General features: G+C 34.8%; 2 protein-coding genes across 3 annotated transcripts in view; one reads left to right on the forward strand and one right to left on the reverse strand.

Moving 5' to 3' along the window:
* hyou1 (hypoxia up-regulated 1) overlaps window positions 1–9,516 on the reverse strand; it is a 14,911-nt gene extending 5,395 nt beyond the window's left edge. Inside the window, exons 1-17 of the mRNA XM_051121572.1 lie at window positions 9,231–9,516; window positions 8,324–8,396; window positions 7,480–7,573; window positions 7,276–7,354; window positions 6,051–6,205; window positions 5,886–5,962; window positions 5,609–5,790; window positions 5,328–5,443; window positions 5,054–5,240; window positions 3,047–3,181; window positions 2,871–2,953; window positions 2,436–2,568; window positions 2,150–2,337; window positions 1,908–2,046; window positions 1,727–1,784; window positions 282–358; window positions 27–185 (exon numbers count right to left, since the gene is read on the reverse strand). Of these exons, the coding sequence (XP_050977529.1) occupies window positions 27–185; window positions 282–358; window positions 1,727–1,784; window positions 1,908–2,046; window positions 2,150–2,337; window positions 2,436–2,568; window positions 2,871–2,953; window positions 3,047–3,181; window positions 5,054–5,240; window positions 5,328–5,443; window positions 5,609–5,790; window positions 5,886–5,962; window positions 6,051–6,205; window positions 7,276–7,354; window positions 7,480–7,573; window positions 8,324–8,390 (1,929 nt within the window). The 5' untranslated portion in view covers window positions 8,391–8,396; window positions 9,231–9,516. The remainder of the gene's footprint in view (window positions 1–26; window positions 186–281; window positions 359–1,726; window positions 1,785–1,907; window positions 2,047–2,149; window positions 2,338–2,435; window positions 2,569–2,870; window positions 2,954–3,046; window positions 3,182–5,053; window positions 5,241–5,327; window positions 5,444–5,608; window positions 5,791–5,885; window positions 5,963–6,050; window positions 6,206–7,275; window positions 7,355–7,479; window positions 7,574–8,323; window positions 8,397–9,230) is intronic.
* A 1,477-nt stretch (window positions 9,517–10,993) lies between these two features.
* vps11 (VPS11 core subunit of CORVET and HOPS complexes) lies at window positions 10,994–20,547 on the forward strand. 2 transcript variants are annotated; one of them, XM_051121600.1, is made up of 17 exons: window positions 10,994–11,161; window positions 11,440–11,588; window positions 11,697–11,832; window positions 13,110–13,273; window positions 13,384–13,631; window positions 13,712–13,913; window positions 14,934–15,085; window positions 15,162–15,348; window positions 15,443–15,586; window positions 15,674–15,871; window positions 15,968–16,129; window positions 18,068–18,201; window positions 18,411–18,613; window positions 19,249–19,420; window positions 19,521–19,743; window positions 19,822–20,021; window positions 20,121–20,547. In XM_051121600.1, the coding sequence occupies exons 1-16, from the start codon at window positions 11,020–11,022 to the stop codon at window positions 19,987–19,989; spliced, it is 2,784 nt and encodes a 927-aa protein (XP_050977557.1). In that variant the 5' UTR covers window positions 10,994–11,019; the 3' UTR covers window positions 19,990–20,021; window positions 20,121–20,547. The 2 variants fall into 2 exon arrangements, with proteins under 2 accessions (XP_050977557.1, XP_050977556.1); XM_051121599.1 differs by having other exon boundaries at window positions 19,822–20,547.

Raw genomic sequence — 20,547 nt, forward strand, 5'->3', positions numbered from 1 at the left:
ATGTGATTAACTGTGAATCATGTCACCTGGGTTTCCGCTTTATCTTCTTTGTTGTCTTTCTGCTCCTCCGCCTGAGGCTCTCCCTCTTTTCCCTCCTCCGTCTCAGATTTCTCCTGGGCAGACTCTTCCTGTTTCTCTGACTGCTCCTGATCTTTCCCAGCCTCTGGAGTCACTTCTTCTTCATCCTGAACCATTATTAAAAAAAAAAAAAAGCAAAATGTCAAGATTAAGATAAAATTACATTTAAATGTGTGTCATTAAGCATCATTAAGCGGATTTACCGTAACTGGTTCAGTCACATTTGCAGTTGGCTCTGAGCTGCCACCCCCAAACAAACTGGAAATGGTGTTTCCAAGCTCTGTGGGGAAAAACAAAAACAATTTAAAACACACATTGACACACACACACAGTGGCATTCAAAAGTTTGGGACCAGTAAGATCTTATACGTTTTTTAAAGAACTTTCTTATGCTCATAAAGGCTGTGTTTATTTGATCAAAAATACAGAAAAAAGTAATTTTGTTAAATATTACTGCAATTTAAAATAAGAGTTTTCCATTTTAATATACCTTAAAATGTAATTTATTCATGTGATGCAAAGCGGAATTTTCAGCATCATTACTCCAGTCTTCAGTGTCACAGGATCCGTCAGAAATCATTCTAATATGCTGATTTGTTATCAATGTTGGAAAGTTGTGCTGCTTAATATTTTTTGGAACCTGTGATATTTTTTTCAGAATTCTCTGATAAATAAAAGAGCAGTGTTTATTCAAACAGAAATTGTTACACTACCAGTCAAAAGTTTTTGAACAGTAAGATTTTTATGTTTTTTAAAGAAGTCTCTTCTGCTCACCAAGCCTGCATTTATTTGATGCAAGGTACAGCAACAACAGTAAAATTGTAAAAAATATTTTTACTTAAACTTTTATTTAAAATAACTGCTTTCTATTTAAATATATTTTAAAATGTAATTTAGTCCGGTGACTTCAAAGCTGAATTTTTAGCATGATCACTCCAGTCACATGATGCTTCAGAAAATAGTCTGATAATATTCTGATTTGCTGCTCAAAAAACATTTGTTATCATTATTATTATTTTTCAGGTTTCTCTGATGTCTTCATCATCACTTTTGATCAATTTAAAGCAATAAAAATAAATGATTTCTATAGTTTAAAATAAATATAATATTATTTAAAATTAATGCAGGCTTGGTGAGCAGCAGAGAATTATTTAAAAAACATTTATAAAAAATTCTTTAAAAAAAACTTTTGACTGGTAGTGTAAATTTTCTCTTTCTTTCTTTAGATAGAAGATATTAACTTTTATTCAGGAAGGATGTGTCTAAAAGATAAAAAGTGATAGTAAAGACTTTCATTTTAAAAAGAAATCTTTTCTATTTTAAATAGATGCTGTTTTTTTTTTGTTTGTTTTTTTACTTTTTATTCACCAAAGAATTAAAGAAAACTACCACAGGTTCCAAAAAATATTATATCAGCATATTAAAATGATTTCTGAGATCATGTGACTCTGAAGACTGGAGTAATGGCTATTGAAAATTCAGCTCTGTGACACAGAAAAAAAATATTTTAAAAGTATATTAAAGTATATTACTGTTTTTTCTGTTTTTGATTAAATAAATACAGCCTTAATGAGCACAAGAGAGTCCATTAAAAAAAAATAAAAAAATCTTACTGGTCCCAAACATATATATATATACCAAAACTTACTTGTGAGTGTGGACTCCTCCTCTTTCTCCTCCACAATGGTCTCAAATACTGATTCCACCTAAAAATTCAAGAATTCAGTTGTTCTTATTAGGCATTTGTTGGAATAGTAAAACTTTATAGTAATATAATTGGAAAATGTACTAACGTCATGATTCAATATAAACTAAAATCCAGTACTAACCCGGTCCAGAATTAGCACTCCACTTTCATCCATGTTGAAATGGGCTTTAATGCCCTTAGATTCAGCATCTGAATGTTTCTTGAAGCTGCTGCCCACTCCAGACAGCTTCACCGTCGTTAGATTCTGAGATCCAAACACTCTGAGAAAAAAAAAGATAGAACGGTTTGATGTTAACTTGAGTATCTTCTCATATTTCTGAAAAAACAGAACATCAGTGAAGTTGATAAAAATTGGACACTCACTTCAGGTCCTGTTCACTGAGGAAGCTGAGGTCTCCATAATTGATGTAGAATAGAAAGTCATCTGTGTAACGATTAAACGTGATGACTTTCCTCTGGGGATACGGGGCCATTCTCTGAAACAGGATGCGCTTGTTGTGCTTCATGGTCTTCACGCCATCCTCTTCCTCGGTTTCACGACTGAACTCAACCTAAGGAAGTAACAGAAAACATCAGAGAACTTAAGGACTGTAGTATATTTTCTAGAAATCTAGAAAAGAGAACAAAGTCTTTGTTTTCACCCTCTCACCTGTATGGGAAACACGGCTGCATCTCTGACCAAGAAAGGTTTGACTTTAAAGGCTTTGCTGAGCGCAGCGGCCTGATAGACGGCACCCATTGCTGCAGCTTCATCTGCATTGATGTTCTTGCTCAGTTCCTCTCTGGAAACACAAGAACATCAAGTGAGATCAAGCTCAATCATCTCTTTACTTGTTAATCAATGCTTATTGTTGTATTAGATGTTGGAATTGTGTTCTGATTTTGTTTAAAAAATTAACCAAACCTAAACTACTAGTCCATAACACAGGGTCAAGTCTGGCTGGTTAGCTTATCCCAGTCTGCCCCTGCTGGCTGATGTTGTAACTACACCACTCATTTACTAAAAGCACTTTTACCATTGACAGCCAGTCAAACATATCTACTACAGGTTAAACAGGAAGGTAAAAAATATGCAAAAACATACTTTCCCACAGCTTTAAGAAGTACATCCTGCACTTTGGGCACCCTGGTGGATCCTCCAACCAGAATAACCTGTTCAATCTCATCCTGTTGGATGACAAAGGTATTTCAGATTATTTTTTGAATCATAGTCATTTAAGAAAACCTGTTTAAAGCTAATGGAATTATTAAGATCCTCACCATGCTCATTTCAGCAGCAGCTAAAGCTTCTTTTACAGGTCCTGGTACTCTGTTGAACAGATCCTCGCAGAGGGCCTCAAACTCAGAGCGAGTCACTTTTGCCTTGAAGTCTATGTCATCCATCAGTCCTTCAATCTGAAGAGAGAATATCAAGAGATCACTAAACCACCAGACCTGGTTGAAATAGACAATTAAATGAAATGCCAAACACAGACCATTTATGCAGTTTTAACATGACTGAGTGAGTCATCCTGGTGTTCTTTTTGTGTTTACATATAATGAAGGTCTAACAAATCTCACCCAGTCAAGGAAATGGACATCATTTGATAACACCCATTTAATCAAGGCCATGTGGACAAATACTGTGTACTGAATCTTACTTCAAGCATATACCGTGTGGTCCTAAAGTCTTAAAAAACTATTAGAGTGAAAATGTCAAATTTAAATTTTGAATTGAAAGCTACTTATTTGGTTGGTCCCTCTTTTCCCATTTTAAAGGAGAAGTTCACTTCCAGAATGAAAATTTCCTGATAATTTACTCACTCCCATGCCATCCAAGATGATCATGCTTTTCATTCTTCAGTCACAACAAAATTTATTTTTTGCAGTTTCAATGTGTCATTTTCTTAAAAAAAAAAAAAAAAAATAAAAATTAAAAATAAATAAACAAAAAATAAAAAATAAAATAAAAAAAAAAATAATAACTAAATTATATATATATATATATATATATATTATACACACACACACGTACACACACTGCACTGCAAAAAATGCTTTTCTTACTTAGATTTTTTGTCTTGTTTCCAGCCAAAATATCTTAAAATTCTTAAATCAAGAAGGATTTTTTAGAAAAACGAAAATGACTGTCTTGTTTTCAGAAAAAAAAATTAAGTCAAAATTAAGTGCTTTTGCTCGAAACAAGCAAAATAATCTGCCAGTGGGGTAAGCAAAATAATCTTGTTTTCATCTTGAAATAAGATTATTTTGCTTACCCCACTGGCATATTATTTTGCTTGTTCTAAGCAAAAACTCACTTAAAATTGATGTCTTTTTTCTGAAAACAAGACAATAATTATTGCTTGTCTAGAAAATCAAGACAAAGAACCACGCGTGACTTTTCCAACATGACTACATAATGCGTGAAGACGCGCATGCGTATTGCACAGCTAGTGCAAGACAAGCATTTGTGGTTACAATTTTATTTTTTTAGAAAATGACAGTTATTCCTGACACTTATTCCTCATTATTCCTCAGCTGGGATCATGTAGAGCCCTTTGAAGCTGCACAGAAACTGCAATTTGGACCTTCAACCCATTGGGGTCCACTGTATTGAGAAAATCCTGGAATGTTTTCCTCAAAAAACTTAATTTCTTTGCGACTGAAGAAAGACATGAACATCTTGGATGACATGGGGGTGAGTAAATATTCAGAAATTTTTCATTCTGGAAGTGATCTTCTCCTTTAATGAGAGCAACACTCAAGCTGCATGAACTCCACAAGTGCATGGTTTGAGAATGATGCAAAGCATCCTGTGCTTAAGTGAAAGCAAGAACTTCTGATAAATTCACGAATTTGCTTACATTTGAATAGTGACCTAGAAATGTCAACGGAAAATTTTACACATTTAAACAATGAAGCTGAAGCAGTGACAGCCAGGTTTCTTTTGAATTGTGACATCCCAATAAAATTATCAAAAAAAAAAAAAATGTAGGCTGGGAAATTTGTTCTATCCATTGGTTGTTAATTAAATTTTGGGCAAGTTCTAAATGTGAATTTGCAGTTGATTGTATGAAAATTGCAGGTTTTAAGTGAGAAGTGTGTTGTTTTACCAGAATATTGAATTATATCATCACTTAAAATTAGGTAAAAATATATATGAATGAATGGCTCACAATAAGATCAATAATAATATGCAGTTTGAAAAATTTAGATTTTAGTCCTTTTTAATTTGTGCAAACTGATAAAAACTATTTTGAAATAAACATTTTTTTCAGTTTAAGATACCTGTGCCATATGTTCAGCATTGGCACTCAGCACAGTCTTGAGTCTCTGAGCTTCTTTAAGGAGTTTGGCCATGGCACGCAGATTTTCCCTCACGTCCTTCTTTGATTTCTTCTGTTCGTTAAAGAGCTTGGCAAGATGATCTCTGAGCCTCAGCTCTATCTCAAAGCCACCGAGTGTTCGATCAAACCTAAATATTAAAAGAAAAACAGCCAGTCAGCGAAGAGCGATATATGCACCTAGAGGCCAAAAACTTGAGGCAAAAACCATAACTAACCCTACTCCACGGATCTGAAGCTGTGGCTGAGTGCCAGATTCCTTGGTCTTCACCGTCTGATATGTGACAATCGTGGCTGTTGTGCTGCCTGATCCCATATCATAAAACATGATGTTCTACAAAAGACACAAAAATGTAAGTGTCATAAATCCCACTTAAAAGTTAACTTCTGCATCACTAAAATCCCATTGGTTGGCCAAACAGATAGTCCCACCCACAAACTACACCATTGGCTGATACAATATTGATAAATAAATAAAATTCACTTTTCTTACAAGTACCTGTGCAGTAGAATTGATGTCCTTCCTCCTAAACACTCCATAGTTCAAAGCCACAGCAGTATTGTCATTGATAAGCTGAAGGACCTTTAGACCTGCTATCTGGGCAGCCTGCAAGACTGCCCTGCGTTCTGCCTGATTGAAATAGGCTGGGACTGTGATCACAGCATCTTTTATGGGCTGCTCTGTTAGAAGAAAAACAACAAAATTATTGGTGCATTCAAAAATCCCAATCTGCCAAAACCAAGACAGCTATTCAAAACACTCCAGCCAATCAAACCTGCAAAGTCTTGAGCCAGACCACGAGAGTAGTTCAATATCATGCCCAAAAGTTCCTCTGGAGTATACTGCAACTCTCTGGATGATATAAAAGATTCATTTTTTCCACATTAATATAAAACACATCGGTTCCAGCTAATGCACCTGCAAGTGCTCCATCACTTACTCAGAGAATTTGAAATACACCGTTCCTCTTTTCTCATCTCTCTGCAGCTGGTGTTCAGGGAAATGTTTCTGATACTGTGCCACTAGTGGATTGTCTGCTGTCTTTCCCAAAATGCTCTGGAGGAATCTGTAAACCACTTTGGGGTTCTTCACAGCCTGTCATGATTAAAGTATGCTAGAGTCAAAGCTTGTCAAAAAATGCTGCAACAAGGTGTTAGAGACAAAGAAAAAGTGAAAAACAGGGTTGCCAGGTTTTCACAACAAAACTCAAAAACCTGCTTGCGTTTTGAGGGGGTTCCCCCGTTAAAAACTGCATTCCAGGGGATAAAATAAACTCTTTTTGTCAGGGTTTCCCTGGTAAAGGGCTTAACAGGATGTTATTGGGGTTGTTTTTAATCAGTATTAAAGTAGCCCAATTCCACAGGAAAACCACAGACTTGGCAACACTGGTGAAGAGGTGTTTTTCATACTGATGAATTTAACATGAAATCAAACTAGACTCTATTTGCTTTCTTATTCCATGTACCTGTAACCACATTTTTAATGGTTTACACTATTGTTCAAAAGTTTAGCACTTCTATTCAGCAAAGATGCTTTAAATTCATCAAAAGTGACAGTAAAGTAACTTACAAATGTTACATATTTCTACTTCAAATAATAGTAATGGCTAAAACAAATAAAATAATGGCAGTTCACTTTAATTAAAAAAATGCAATGTTTCCACAAAATATTAAGTTAATTTTAATATTGATAAAAATAAAAAAATGTTTTTTTTTTTCACACCACATAAGCATATTCGAATGATTTCTGAAGGTTCATGACACTACTAATATTTTATAGTTTACATTGTAATAACATTTCATATTATTACTGTTTTTACTGTATTTTTGATCAAATAAATTCAGTCTTCAAAGTAGACTTTAAGATCAAACATTAAGATCAAACTTCTGAATAGTATTTTGAATGGAAGTTTATGCACATGTTCTTCCATGTAATTTTTTATATTAAAGTAATACATTTCATAGAAAATAATAACTTTCAGAGCTGTCTGAAAAATAAATGGTCTGCCTCCATTCTGGTATAGAATGCCCACTTTTAATTACAGATTCATAAAATTAAGTACCACCCAATATTGTTTTCTCACTGAAAATCCATGTTTTATTTGGAAATTTAAAAAAAAATTAATTTCATTGTAAAATAAGGTATTACTGCATACAATGACTTACCACTCCTAAAGCGCCGTCTCCAAAAAGCCTCTCGTTTTCCTTTAAGCACACAGCGACTGGAGTTTTCCGTCGGGACTCCCTGCACAAAAAAGCAGCTAAATGTCACAACTGAGTAATATGCTGTCTGAAAAGAATATTTTTTACTACAAGTCTAAATCAGTTGGCATTTGTGGTGTAAAATATGCACTCTGTTCTAAAACTTACTTATTTAATGCAATCTCCATTGGCACACCAGGTTTCACTATAGCGATTTTCATCCATTCACTGCCCAAGTCCACAGACATCACAGCAACTGATTCTGCAACACAAAAATATGAGAGCTGAAATTGTGTTCTAGATAAGAAAACCACAATGTAAAAATAACGCACGCTTACGATCTTGAGATTTACACTACCAGTCAAAAGTTTTTGAATGGTACGTTTTGTTAAAGAAGTCTCTTCTGCTCACCAAGCCTGCATTTATTTGATCCAGATTATAGCAAAAGCAGTAATATTGTGAAATAGTTTTACTATTTAAAATAACTGCTTTCTATTTGAATATTTAATTTATTCCTGCAACCTAAATTTTCAGCATCATTACTCCAGTCTTTAGTGACACATGATCCTTCAAAAATCATTCTAATATGCTGATTTGCTGTTCAAGAAACATTTTATCATCATTATTATTAGCGATATTTCAAACAGTTGATCACATTTTTTCAGTTTGAGTTTTTTGAGCAGCAAATAAGAACATTAGAATGATTTCCGAAGGATCATGTGACTGGAGTAATGATGCTAAAAATTCAGCTTTGAAATCAAAGGAATAAATTACATTTTAAAATATATTCAAACAGAATTTTAAATAGCAAAAACATTTCAAAATCGTACAGTTTTTGCTGTACTCTGGATCAAATAAATGCAGGTTTGCTGAGCAGAAATGTTTTTAAAAACATTAAAAATCTTACTGTTCAAAAACTTTTGACTGGTAGTGTAAAATCATCCCGATAGACATCACTAAAGGAAACTTAGAACAAATATCAGACTACATTTATAAGTTACGTGCTGCTTACCTGTTTGAGAAGGCATGAATGCTACTATTAGGCAAAAAACAGCCCATAATGACAGCTTTTCCCTCATTGTGACCTGCAGGAAAGACACAAAGACTGATTCAAAAGCATGTAGGCTACAAGTCAAAATGCAAGTGTGAAAGATCTGTGCCATAAAACAGGAAGCACACGGAGTTCCCTCAAATCATTATGTCAAACACTACTACTAAAATTGACAATACTAGTCACAACCCTGACATGAAAAACTGGCCGGAAGCCATATATGGATGTGCAGGTGGAGACAGTAGGCCAGTGACAGGTGTAGATAGGTGCAGCTGATTTAATGTGATCCCACCCACAAGCCTGAGACAAAGCTTGAGAACATGTGGATCACAAACCTGTTCATAGAGGCCCCCCAAAAGTACATTTTGGATGTTGTCTTAATCAAACACACCTGATTTAACCATTTTGCATCAGAAAACCACAAAACCTAAAATGTGAGTCATATAAAAAATATTTCGAGGGCCTCCAGGAAGCACTTTGCAGAGCTTTCCTGCTGAATTTAGACACTAGATTCAAGGTGTAAAATGATTTATGTATATATATATTAAAAAACACAATTTTACAGACTATTTCAATGCTGATTCAAAAATGCAAAGTGGAAACTTCTAGTTGCACAGCCTGTGTGACGTAAGCTTGAATGAGGTTGCCTGATCCTAATGGGAAGAGCATCATCACCATGTCAAACTGTCATTTCACTACTTGATGATGTGTAGTAAACATAACGTTTTTTGTTTAAAGGCTCGCGTTTAAAAACGCACCTGATGGTCTGGAAGATATACTACTGTACTAGACTAATCAAGATACATTTATGAACATATGCAACCAGTTAGACGAGCCCAAACAAAGAAAGTGATGGCATGGCACTTACCTTCAGCCAGATCAAGTTTTATATTGGCTCTTGTTGACTGGCAAATCCTTTCTGACACCTGAACAACAATATTTAGAAACGCTTATCCTGCCCTGATTATGAATCAAAACTTTTCTGTGTTGATCCCTAATATCTAGCGTCTTACAGAAGGCAAGAAGATAGCATTAACCAGCAATGCTCTGTGACCACACCACCTCGCTTGCTTGATTTTGCTCTTGCAATCACCGGCTTGTTCTAACACATTGGGCCCGGAACGCGGCGTGATCTCATTGGATCCACACAACTCGCTGAAGCTCTGATCGCTATGCTCGTAAGTCCCTCCTCGTTTTTCTTGAATGAAGAACGCTGATTGGTCCACGTGCCAACCAGTACGCGCTAGTGGTCAGTCGTGTAAGTAAGCACGGATCTGATTGGTCCACGTGAAATAGGGGAACATAACGGCTATGCGACAAGTTGTAGTTTTTTTTATAGCAGCGACGGCAGCCCGATTCGTTTGAACAGTTCTTTTTTAAAGAACCGATTCAGTGATTCTTTTACGTCATTCTTTGCATGTATTACATGTTATAAAACGGACCGATTTATAAGTTACAAGAATATTTCTGTTTATACGTTATACTGTTTTTCAGTTAAGGTTTAAAATAAAATTATATTTATATTTACACTTTCTTCATATGCTACCAGTCAAAAGTTTTTGAACAGTAAGATTTTTAATGTTTTCTTTTTTAAAAAAGTCTTTTCTGCTCACCAAGTCTGCATTTATTTGATCCAAAGTACAGCAAAAACAGTACAATTTTGTGATATTTTTATTATTTAAGGTAACTGTTTTCTTTTTAAATATATTTTAAAAATTAATTAATTCCTGTGATTTTAAAACTGAATTTTTAGCATCATTACTCCAGTCACATGATCCTTCATAAATCATTCTAATATTCTGATTTGCTGCTCAAAAAACATTTATTATTATTATTATGTTGAAAACAGCTGAGTAAACAGCATTTATCTAAAACAGAAATTTTTTGTAACAACATAAATGTCTTTATCATCGCTTTTGATCAATTTAAAGCATCCTTGCTACATAGACGTATTAATTTCTATTATTTCTTAAAAATAATAATAATAATAATATATATATATATATATATCACAGGAATAAATTACATTTTAAAATATATTCAAATAGAAAGCATTTTAAGTAGTAAAAATATTTCACAATATTGCTGCTTTGGCACAAGAGAATTCTTTCAAAAACATTCAAAATCTTACTGTTCAAAAACTTTTGACTGGCAGTGTATGTGTGTTTATTTTTTACGTTTAACAATCACATTTACGATGAAAGATAACTTCTTCATTTAGTGCATTGCCGACACATGAACCACTCGGATTCGTTCAGTCCAATTCGCGAACCGGTTCTAGAGATTCACTGAAAAGATCCGAATCAAATAAAACAGTTCTTTCACTAATCGGACATCGCTAGTTAACTTTTTGTTGTGTTATGTCTTTTACCCATTTTAATATGTAAATAGGTACCTAACAAATTTACATTTTCTTCTAATTATTTTTATTTGCTATGTATTTTGGTTTAAAACAGCATAAATTATTTAATTTACATTAAATAAACACAACACATGTTTAAATACATTTTATCAAGTTGATCTGTGTTTTTTTGTGCCCAACCTTAAATATATTATTGCGAATACAGATAAAAAACAGAAAACAACAATAGCCTGACACGAGTCACATGACCGTGATGTGAGTCACATGATTTTGCTAAACAAGAACTGCTTTGAAAATGGCAGCGTTCTTGCAGTGGAGACGTTTTGTGTTTTTCGATAAAGAAACGGTGAAAGATCCGAGCGAAAATGGAAAAAATTTCCAACTACCGGTGGGAATATCGGCCTGTGATTCAGGTCGAGGACACATTGTGCTTGGAGATATCCTTTAAAACGCTTAAGTCATGCTTGAGGCTAGCTAGCAATGATGACACTGATAAACAATAATACTAAGTATATTTCATGATTATAGTTAAATATCGTAGCATGTTTTAATAGGTTACAGCAAGCCTGCTTTGTAAAATGGAGAATTGCATGTGTTTATTTTATTAATTTATTTTTTTTTTCATAAATACAACATTAAGTTCTTTCAGGCTGATTATATACAGTGATTTCAGTAATGCAGTATGTGCCCGTTTTCTTTAACTCATGTAATGCACATATGGATGGGCAGATCTGGTTTTTGACCCGCTCCCTGCAGCTATCCAGCTTTCAGGCTTATAAGCTGCGTGTGACACACCTGTACCAGCTGAAACAACACAACATCCTGGTGTCTGTGGGTCAGGATGAGCCTGGCATCAATCCTCTGGTAAGAATCACGACAGGTGTCTACTGAAGCTGCATGTCTGCAAGTGCAGATCTTTGTGTGATTTAGAGATGCAAGTTGATTTCTAAAGTGTATGTGTTTGCCCTTCAGGTGAAGGTGTGGAACCTTGATAAGAAGGACAGCGGCAGTCCTTTGTGTACCCGGATATTCCCTGCCATACCTGGAAATAAACCTACTGAAGTGTCTTGTCTCAGTGTACATGAAAACCTTAATTTCATGGCTATAGGTAGGATTTTTTTTAGATAATAAAATCAGGGTTTTAATACTTAAATTAAAACCATTAAAAAACAAAAAAATATTTGTTAATTGAAATAATAAAATAAAACATTACCTGAAACAAAAGAGGGAAATATAATATAATATAATATAATATAATATAATTAAAATGATAAAATTATTTTAATTTGGTTTAACTGGATGTACTGAAATAACTAAAAAAACAAAAAAACAATATAGACATATTTTAAAACACAAAAACTAATGAAAACATACTAAAATAAACTAAAATAAAAATGAAAATGAAAACAAAATCTAAAAATAAAAACTAATTCAAAATATTAATATCTTAATGATATTAAAATAACACTGACAATTGTCAAGGTCCTTGCACACTGAAATTATCATCCGAAACTTTTGCACATTAAAACATAATTGCAAAATAAATGTGTCCTTGCGTTGTGTCAATCACTTTTACACACTGTCTCCGAAAACCTTGTTTGTCATAAATAAAACATTCAGATCGGGTTAAATTTTCAGCATTTTTTGCATAAGTAGCAAGCATTTTGAGAGCCACCACAATGTTCTGTGCATGATGAATATGAAAAAAACACATGGAAATTTCAGACTCTGTGTGCAAGGACCTTTAGTCTGTCTTTTTAAAAGGGCTAGATATTATCTGGAGCTCATGGCAATACTGGCACTGAAAATCTAAATCTGAGGTTCCTCCAAAATGAGAAATCTCATATATGTCTTACAATATTATTCTAAACCTAGCTATATACTGTAAGTATATTGAGATCAAGATTTTATTTTAATGAATTTAATTGATTTGAGTATTAGCACTTTTATATGGTTTGAAAAGAAATTCATAAAAGTAATAATGCCTCAAAAAGTTTCAGAGAGCAGCTAATAATAAAAAATAAAACTTTCATTTTGCAAAAATAAACAATTAACAAGTTATATTTATTTGATTTTGATTTACTAAAAATGAATAAATATCCTAAAATCACTTCTAATATGTTAATAATTTCCGTGACACTAAATTGCATTTTCAACCCATTGCAATTTTCTGTAATATGATTTGAAAATTTAGTAGAGGAAAAAAAATTATGTTGGGTGGAAAGGGGTGGAAAATATTTAGAAAATTCCTGAAATTTTCCACCTTTTTGCAACCCTAGTTGGGAGTTTATCCATTAATAATTAATTGGATTTGGGAAAAGTGGTACATACCAGAATAGCAATTTTGATTTTATGTTGACTTTAATATCTGTGTTGAATTCTCAGGTTTTACAGACGGCAGTGTTGTGCTGACGAAGGGTGACATCACCAGAGACAGACACAGTAAAACTCTCAGCCTCCATGAGGGCAACTGTCCAATCACGGGCCTGGCTTTCCGACAGGCTGGCAAAGTCACACACCTGTTTGTTGCAACATTAGAAAAAGTGCAGGTACATGTCAGTTACATGGAATGTGATTTTCTTTCTCTGTAATAAAACCATATAAATCCAGATAAAAATGTACCGAACTTTTTACGAACGGATTATTCTTATGTTGACAGTGTTACACATTATCAGTGAAAGAGTACCCTCGTATAGAACTGGACACGCACGGCTGCGGCCTCCGCTGCTCCGCGCTCACAGACCCCTCGCAGGACTCCCAGTTCATAGTAGCTGGAGATGACTGTGTGTATTTGTACCAGCCCGATGAGAGAGGACCCTGTTTTGCTTTCGATGGGCACAAGCTTCTGACTCACTGGCACAGAGGATACCTGCTGCTGCTCACAGACAATAACAAATCACCCAGCAAGTAAGATTATCTATACTTTTCTTGCTTTAAGTTTTTTTTATATAATGTGCATTCACTTTTTTCACATTTCATTTGTACAGATCTGATTATGGTAGCAGACAAACATCCCCTACAGAAAAACACATCTTGACCATTTATGACCTGGACAACAAGTTCATTGCATACAGTGCTGTGTTTGATGACGTCATTGACGTTCTGGCGGAATGGGGGTCTTTCTATGTCCTAACGAGAGACAAAACACTATATATGCTGCAAGAAAAAGACACACAGACCAAGCTAGAGGTTAGTATAGTGGTATTATCATTAAAGGGATGGTTCATTCAAAAATGAAAATTCTGTTGTTAATTACTCACCCTCATCTCGTTCCAAACCGGTAAGACCTTTGTTCATTTTCAGAACACAAATTAAGATATTTTTGATGAAATACAAGAGCTTTCTGACCCTGCATAAACAGCACACGTGTCGAAGACTAACACGGAAGAGTAGAAATTGTTGAATAAAGTCATTTTCTTTGCGCACAAAAGGTATTCTCATAGTTTTATAACATTAAAGAAGAACTTTACTTCCAGAACAAAAATTTACAGATAATTTACTCGCCCCCTTGTTTTCCAAGATGTTCATGTCTTTCTTCCTTCAGTCGTTAAGACATGTTTTTTGAGGAAAACATTTCAGGATTTCTCTCCATATAGTGGACTTCTATGGTGCCCATGGGTTTGAATAAGGGTCTTATCTAGTGAAAAATTGAAAATTTATATACTTTTTAACCTCAAATGCTTGTCTTAGCTCAGCGTGAACTGTGTATTCCGGTTCAGGACAGTTAGGGTAGGTCAAAAAACTCATATCATTTTGTTCTCAACTTCAAAATCGGCCTACATCACTGCAGAAGTACCGACCCAGTGTTTAAAAAGTGAACGTGCAAAGAAGATCAAACGCCCTTTAGAAAAAAAGTTAAAACACGAGTAGCCACGATGTAGCCCTGAATCTGCATTTAAACTGCATTTCGGAAGTTCAAACTCGCGGGCACCATAGAAGTCCACTATATGAAGAGAACATCTGAGATGTTTTCCTCAAAAAACATGATTTCTTTATGTCTGAAGAAAGAAAGACATAAACATCTTGGATGACAAGGGGTGAGTAAATTATCTGTAAATTTTGTGTTCTAAGAACAAAGGGTCTTAACGGTTTGGAACATCATGAGGATGAATAATTAACGACAAAAGCGTCATTTTTGGGTGTAATATCACTTTAAATAAAATTGTGAAAAAAAGCAATGTACATTACCATTCAAAATGTATTATTTAGATGCTGTTTAAGAAGAACCTGTTTGTGATGGCCATTAACTTGGCTAAAAGCCAACATCTGGATAATGATGGTTTGTCTGAGATATTCAGACAGTATGGAGACCATCTCTACGTCAAAGGGGATCATGATGGAGCTATTCAGCAATATATTCGGTAGGTTTGCAGTTTAGATTTCTAGATTAAAAATCAAAAGAGTCATGGTTACATCCTGATCTTCTGTCTCTCTCAGCACCATTGGGAAGCTCGAACCCTCATACGTAATCCGTAAATTTTTGGATGCACAGAGGATACATAACTTGACGGCATACCTACAGGCTCTCCACAGGCAGTCACTGGCCAACGCTGACCACACTACTCTGCTGCTCAACTGTTACACCAAACTGAAGGACAGCTCCAAGCTGGAAGAGTTCATAAAGGTCTGTGGAAAAATTAATATGAGAGAACTTTGCTCTGAAACTTTTTGAATGACACCTTGACCACTAACAATGCTTTTTATACCTCTGAATGTAGAGCAATGAAAGTGAGGTGCATTTCGATGTTGAAATTGCCATCAAGGTGTTACGTCAGGCCGGTTATCACAGTCACGCTGTGTTTCTGGCAGAGAGACACATGCACCATGAATGGTATCTAAAGATCCAGCTAGAGGATTTGAAGGTGAACATATGATTTTGTTATGATGCATAAATAATGCTTTTTAATGAGTTTATTTAAGACAGTTCTCCTTTTTGGTAACCTTTTCAGAATTATCAGGAGGCTTTACGCTACATAGGAAGGTTGCCATTTGATCAGGCAGAGAGTAATATGAAGCGCTATGGAAAAATTCTAATGCACCACGTGCCTGAAAGCACCACCATCCTCTTGAAGCACCTCTGCACTGACTATCACCCCAGCAAAGACTCAACCGACAGAGACAGTCTGGACAGGCCTGTGGAAAACAAGGTCATTACTTTGAAATAGTATTAGCACCTTCAAATAATATGACATTGTCGACATGATTTGTGAGTTTTATCTCAACATTTTCTTACCTTTTTATAGGCCAATCCAGAGGAGTTCATCCCAGTCTTTGCCAATAACCCACGAGAGCTGCGAGCGTTCCTGGAACACATGATAGAGGTGGATCCATTCTCACCTGAGGGAGTCTATGATACTCTGCTAGAGCTCAGACTACAGGACTGGGCACATGAGCAGGACTCAGGGGTAAAAACATGCTTTATGCAGTCTGTACACATACCACACATATGTCTCATTATGTTATTATTGACAACATCTACACCTGCAGAAGCTGAAAGAGAGCTCTGCATTTCTGAAGAATTTGACTTATTTAGAAGATATTTTTGCTAATTTCATTATGATTTTAGGCAGTTAAAAAAAGTGTAGTACTCTTAAAAGTGTGGTAAATTATTTTACCATATTTAAGACAATTCAGCAGATTTCCAAATCTGAAAATGAAAATCTGTTTCATATTTTACATTATAATACTGTACTATACTATAGTACATTATAATCAGAGGTGCACATAAGTGGTCTGTGGGTCCACATGTGTAATTTGCATTTGGATACCGACATGGTTGACAGCTGTTAATGCACAATTACTATTGTAGACAAACTGTAATATTGTATAAGATTTCTGTTGGAACTGAAAGCATAATTGTAGGCCATTTGCTGCTGTTTTCAAAGCACAATGCAAAAATGTGACATTTATTCACTGACGCTCTTTACTGAACGCTCTTCAATTGAGAGTGCTAAACCCGTCAGGAACACATATTTGACAGGCAACCCGCCAAAATAAAAGCTTGCAAATTTAGATTTGAAAGTGATGAAAATACATATAAAGTCTTTTTATTTTTTCCAAGTTTACTATGAAATAATTGTATTTTTATTTAATACTCCCTTTTATTTTAAAATGTAATAGTATTACCACACTTTTTGTTTATTTTATTTAAAAAAAAAAAAAAGCTAAATAAATAAAGTCCATTGATATTACTATCACTATTATTAGTCCTTTTTAGTTATATTTAATCTTTTTTAAAGTCTCTTCTCACCAAGCCTGCATTTATTTGATCCAAAGTACAGCAAAACAATAACATTTTAAAATATTTTTACTATAGAAATATTTTAAATATTTTAAAAATGTATTTACAATTTGTTTTCTATTTGAATATATTTTAAAATATAATTTATTCCTGTGATCAAAGCTACTCCAGTCTTCAGTGTCACATGATCCTTCAGAAATCATTTCAATATGCTGATTTGCGGCTCAAGACACATTATTATTATTATTATTATTATTATTATTATTATCAGTATTTTAAACAGTTAAGTACTTTTTTCAGGATTCTTTGATGAATAGAAAGATCCAAAAATCAGTATTTATCTAAAATAAAAAGCTTCTGTAACATTATACACATTCAAAAGCTTAGAGCCAGGGGAAATAAATGATATAAATTAATACTTTTATTTAACAAGGATTCTTTAAATTGAAAAAGTGATAATGAAGACATTTATAATGTTACAAAAGATTTCTATTCCAGATAAATGCCGTTCTTCTAAACTTTCTATTCATCAAAGAAACCTGAAAAAATTCTACACAGCTGTTTTCAACATTATATTATTAACAATTAAAGTAATAATAATACATGTTTTGAGCAGCAAATCAGAATATTAGAATGATTTCTAAAGGATTGTGTGACGAGTAATGATGCTAAAAATTCAGCTTTGAAATAACAGGAAGAAATTACATTTTAAAATGTATTCAAAGAGAAAAGTTAAATAGTAAAAATATTTCAGAATGTTACTGTTTTTGCTGTACTTCGGATCAAATAAATGCAGGCTTGGTGTTAATGTTAAAAAACATTAAAAAGCTTTTGACTGGTAGTGTATATTTATTTAGATAAATAAGTCAATAAAATAAATAATTATCAGCGTATCGATAATGGCCAGAATTTTAATATCAGTGCATCCCTAGAAAAAAAGTATACAGACTCCATGTAGCCATAGCTATCACGCGGCATTATAAAATATAATCTCAGGGCCATTTTTTTTAATGGCTTTTTTGGGGGTAAATTTCAACTGCTTGCTGTTATAAAAGCATACACTGTAGGAAACCCATCTCTCCTTCTATCTTTTGTATGACAGAAGAAGAAAGCCCTGCAGGAGGCAGCACTGTCCCTTCTGAGGAGCGACCACACTGTGTTTGACAAGGCCCTGGTGCTCTGCCAGATGCACAACTTCAAGGAAGGAGTGCTGTATCTATATGAAAAGGGCAAGCTGTAAGAGCTATTTCTAATCACTGTCAATCTCACTTAATCAGAACATGCTACAAAACTTATCTACATCACTTCTACAAGTCTTCTGCAGCAATACTACAGCTTTGTGTGACAACAGACCACAGTTATTGACTGCATCTACATGTGCATTACATTTCGATTTAATCTATTAATAACATAAACCTAAGTGACAGAATGGCCTGTTTCTGCAGGTACCAGCAGATTATGCATTACCACATGCAGAATGAGGAGTATGGGAAAGTCGTGGAAGCCTGTAAACGCTATGGGGATAGTGAGGTCTGTTTGTGGGAACAGGCTCTTGGCTACTTTGCACGCAAAGAAGAAAACTGCAAGGCCTATATTAGCGAAGTCCTGCAGCATATTGACGATAATAACTTGATGCCTCCACTTCTGGGTGAGTAAAAGGAAACAAAAAAAGCAGTTGCTGGTCACAGCTCAGTTGTGTTTTCACACGTCTAATCATGACTGCGTGACCTTTTAACACATTTAATTGTTGGGGGGTTGTGATGTAGAATGTTGTTAACCAACTCTGTCAGCTTTCAGTGAACTTTAGATCATAGAATTGTAGTGTTGCCCATACTGTTCAGCATAATTTTGACCTTATATGTGATCCTAGACCACAAAACCAGTCATAAGTCGCACGGGTATATTTGTAGCAAAAGCCAACAATACACTGTATGGGTCAAAATTATCACTTTAGGATATTTCTTGCCAAAAATCATTAGGAAATTAAGTAAATATCATGTTCCATGAAGATATTTTGTAAATTTCCTACCCTATATATCTAAACTTAATTTTTGATTAGTAATATGCATTGCTAAGAGCTTCATTTGGACTTCTCTCAGTACTTTTATTTTTTTTGCAACCTCAGATTCCAGATTTTCAAATGGTTGTATGTCAGCCAAATATTGTCCTATCCTAACAAACCATACATCAACGGAAAGCTTAAATATTATATTAATTTATATAAAAATGCCCCTTATGACTGGTTTTGTGGTCCAGGGTCACATATGAATGTTTGTGTTGCAGTGGTGCAGACTTTGGCGCATAATTCCACAGCATCTCTCTCAGTCATAAAAGATTACCTGATAAATAAACTAGAGAGGGAGACTCAGCAGATTGAGGAGGATGAAAGGAAGATTCGACAGTATAGAGATGAGACAACCCATCTTCGCTCTGAGATACAGGAACTTAAAACCTGGTGAGAGAATCAAGGATTCATTCTTTAGTCAAAGTCATTACAACAGAAAGGATGCTAGCAGCGTCATTGTATGTTTACAAAAAATGCATTGCTATTTCAGTGCAAAAATCTTCCAGAAGACCAAGTGCAGCATGTGCAACAGCCCGCTAGAGCTGCCATCTGTGCACTTCCTGTGCGGCCACTCTTTCCATCAGCACTGCCTAGAGAGCTTTGCAGAAAGCGAAGCCGAGTGCCCCACTTGCACCCCTGAGAACAGAAAAGTGATGGACATGTTGCGCGCACAAGATCAGAAACGAGATCTGCACGACCATTTCCACAGACAGGTACTGATTTTTCTCCTAAAGGACGTTTTGAATTGATCACAGTTGCCTGTGTTAACTAAATTTCTCTCTCTCTCATAGCTCAAATGCTCTAATGACGGCTTCTCAGTCATTGCTGACTATTTTGGCCGTGGAGTGTTCAACAAACTCACTCTGATAACGGATCCTCCTGGAGGAAAGAGTGGAGCTGGGAATCTGGAGGCTGAATTCAACAGAGATCTGCTCATTAACACCAAGAGGAACGTTTGAGAGCTGGACTGGAGTTTGTATTAAAAGAAAATGTGCTTATCTAGGGTCAAATGTCTCTACAATAAAACAGCCTTAGAACAAATTTAAATTAACCCATGCAACTCCTCGTCTTGGGGTTGATTTATTTATAGGCTGGATAGCGGAGAGCAAGAATGTCTTCATCTGTGCAGTCTGCAAGATCATATCTGCATAAAGTGGAAAGTATCAAAACCGCCGTGGGAGATAACATTTAAGACCTTGCACTTCAAGACCGCGACCTTTTCAAGCTTTGAATTCTGCTGCCATGGGCACACCATAGACGACAACTTGCACAACTTTATTTTGCATCCCTTACTAATTTATGTATAATATTTAATTAGTACTGCAACCATTTAAAACAACTAATCAACAATAATCAATGTCAAATGCCTGTAAAAGTGTCATTAATAAACGTAAAACATCATTGACCTGTAACTTGTAATTTCGTTGTATTTGATTGTAATCATCTCAGATGGTTGTTGAGATCTTAATTTGTCATGAATGAATAAAAACAAAATATTTACACAGTATTTTACATTG

This window comes from Labeo rohita, chromosome 10 (assembly GCF_022985175.1).
Source record: "Labeo rohita strain BAU-BD-2019 chromosome 10, IGBB_LRoh.1.0, whole genome shotgun sequence".
In the NCBI taxonomy this organism is placed as follows: domain Eukaryota; kingdom Metazoa; phylum Chordata; class Actinopteri; order Cypriniformes; family Cyprinidae; genus Labeo; species Labeo rohita.

Bases quoted from the DNA above. Each gene is read 5' to 3' on its own strand.
- vps11 (XM_051121599.1), top strand. From the start codon at position 11,020: ATGGCAGCGTTCTTGCAGTGGAGACGTTTTGTGTTTTTCGATAAAGAA. The intron at 11,162-11,439 runs ATATCCTTTAAA...CATGTAATGCAC, and splicing joins AGGACACATTGTGCTTGGAG to ATATGGATGGGCAGATCTGG. The intron at 13,632-13,711 runs GTAAGATTATCT...TCATTTGTACAG, and splicing joins AATAACAAATCACCCAGCAA to ATCTGATTATGGTAGCAGAC.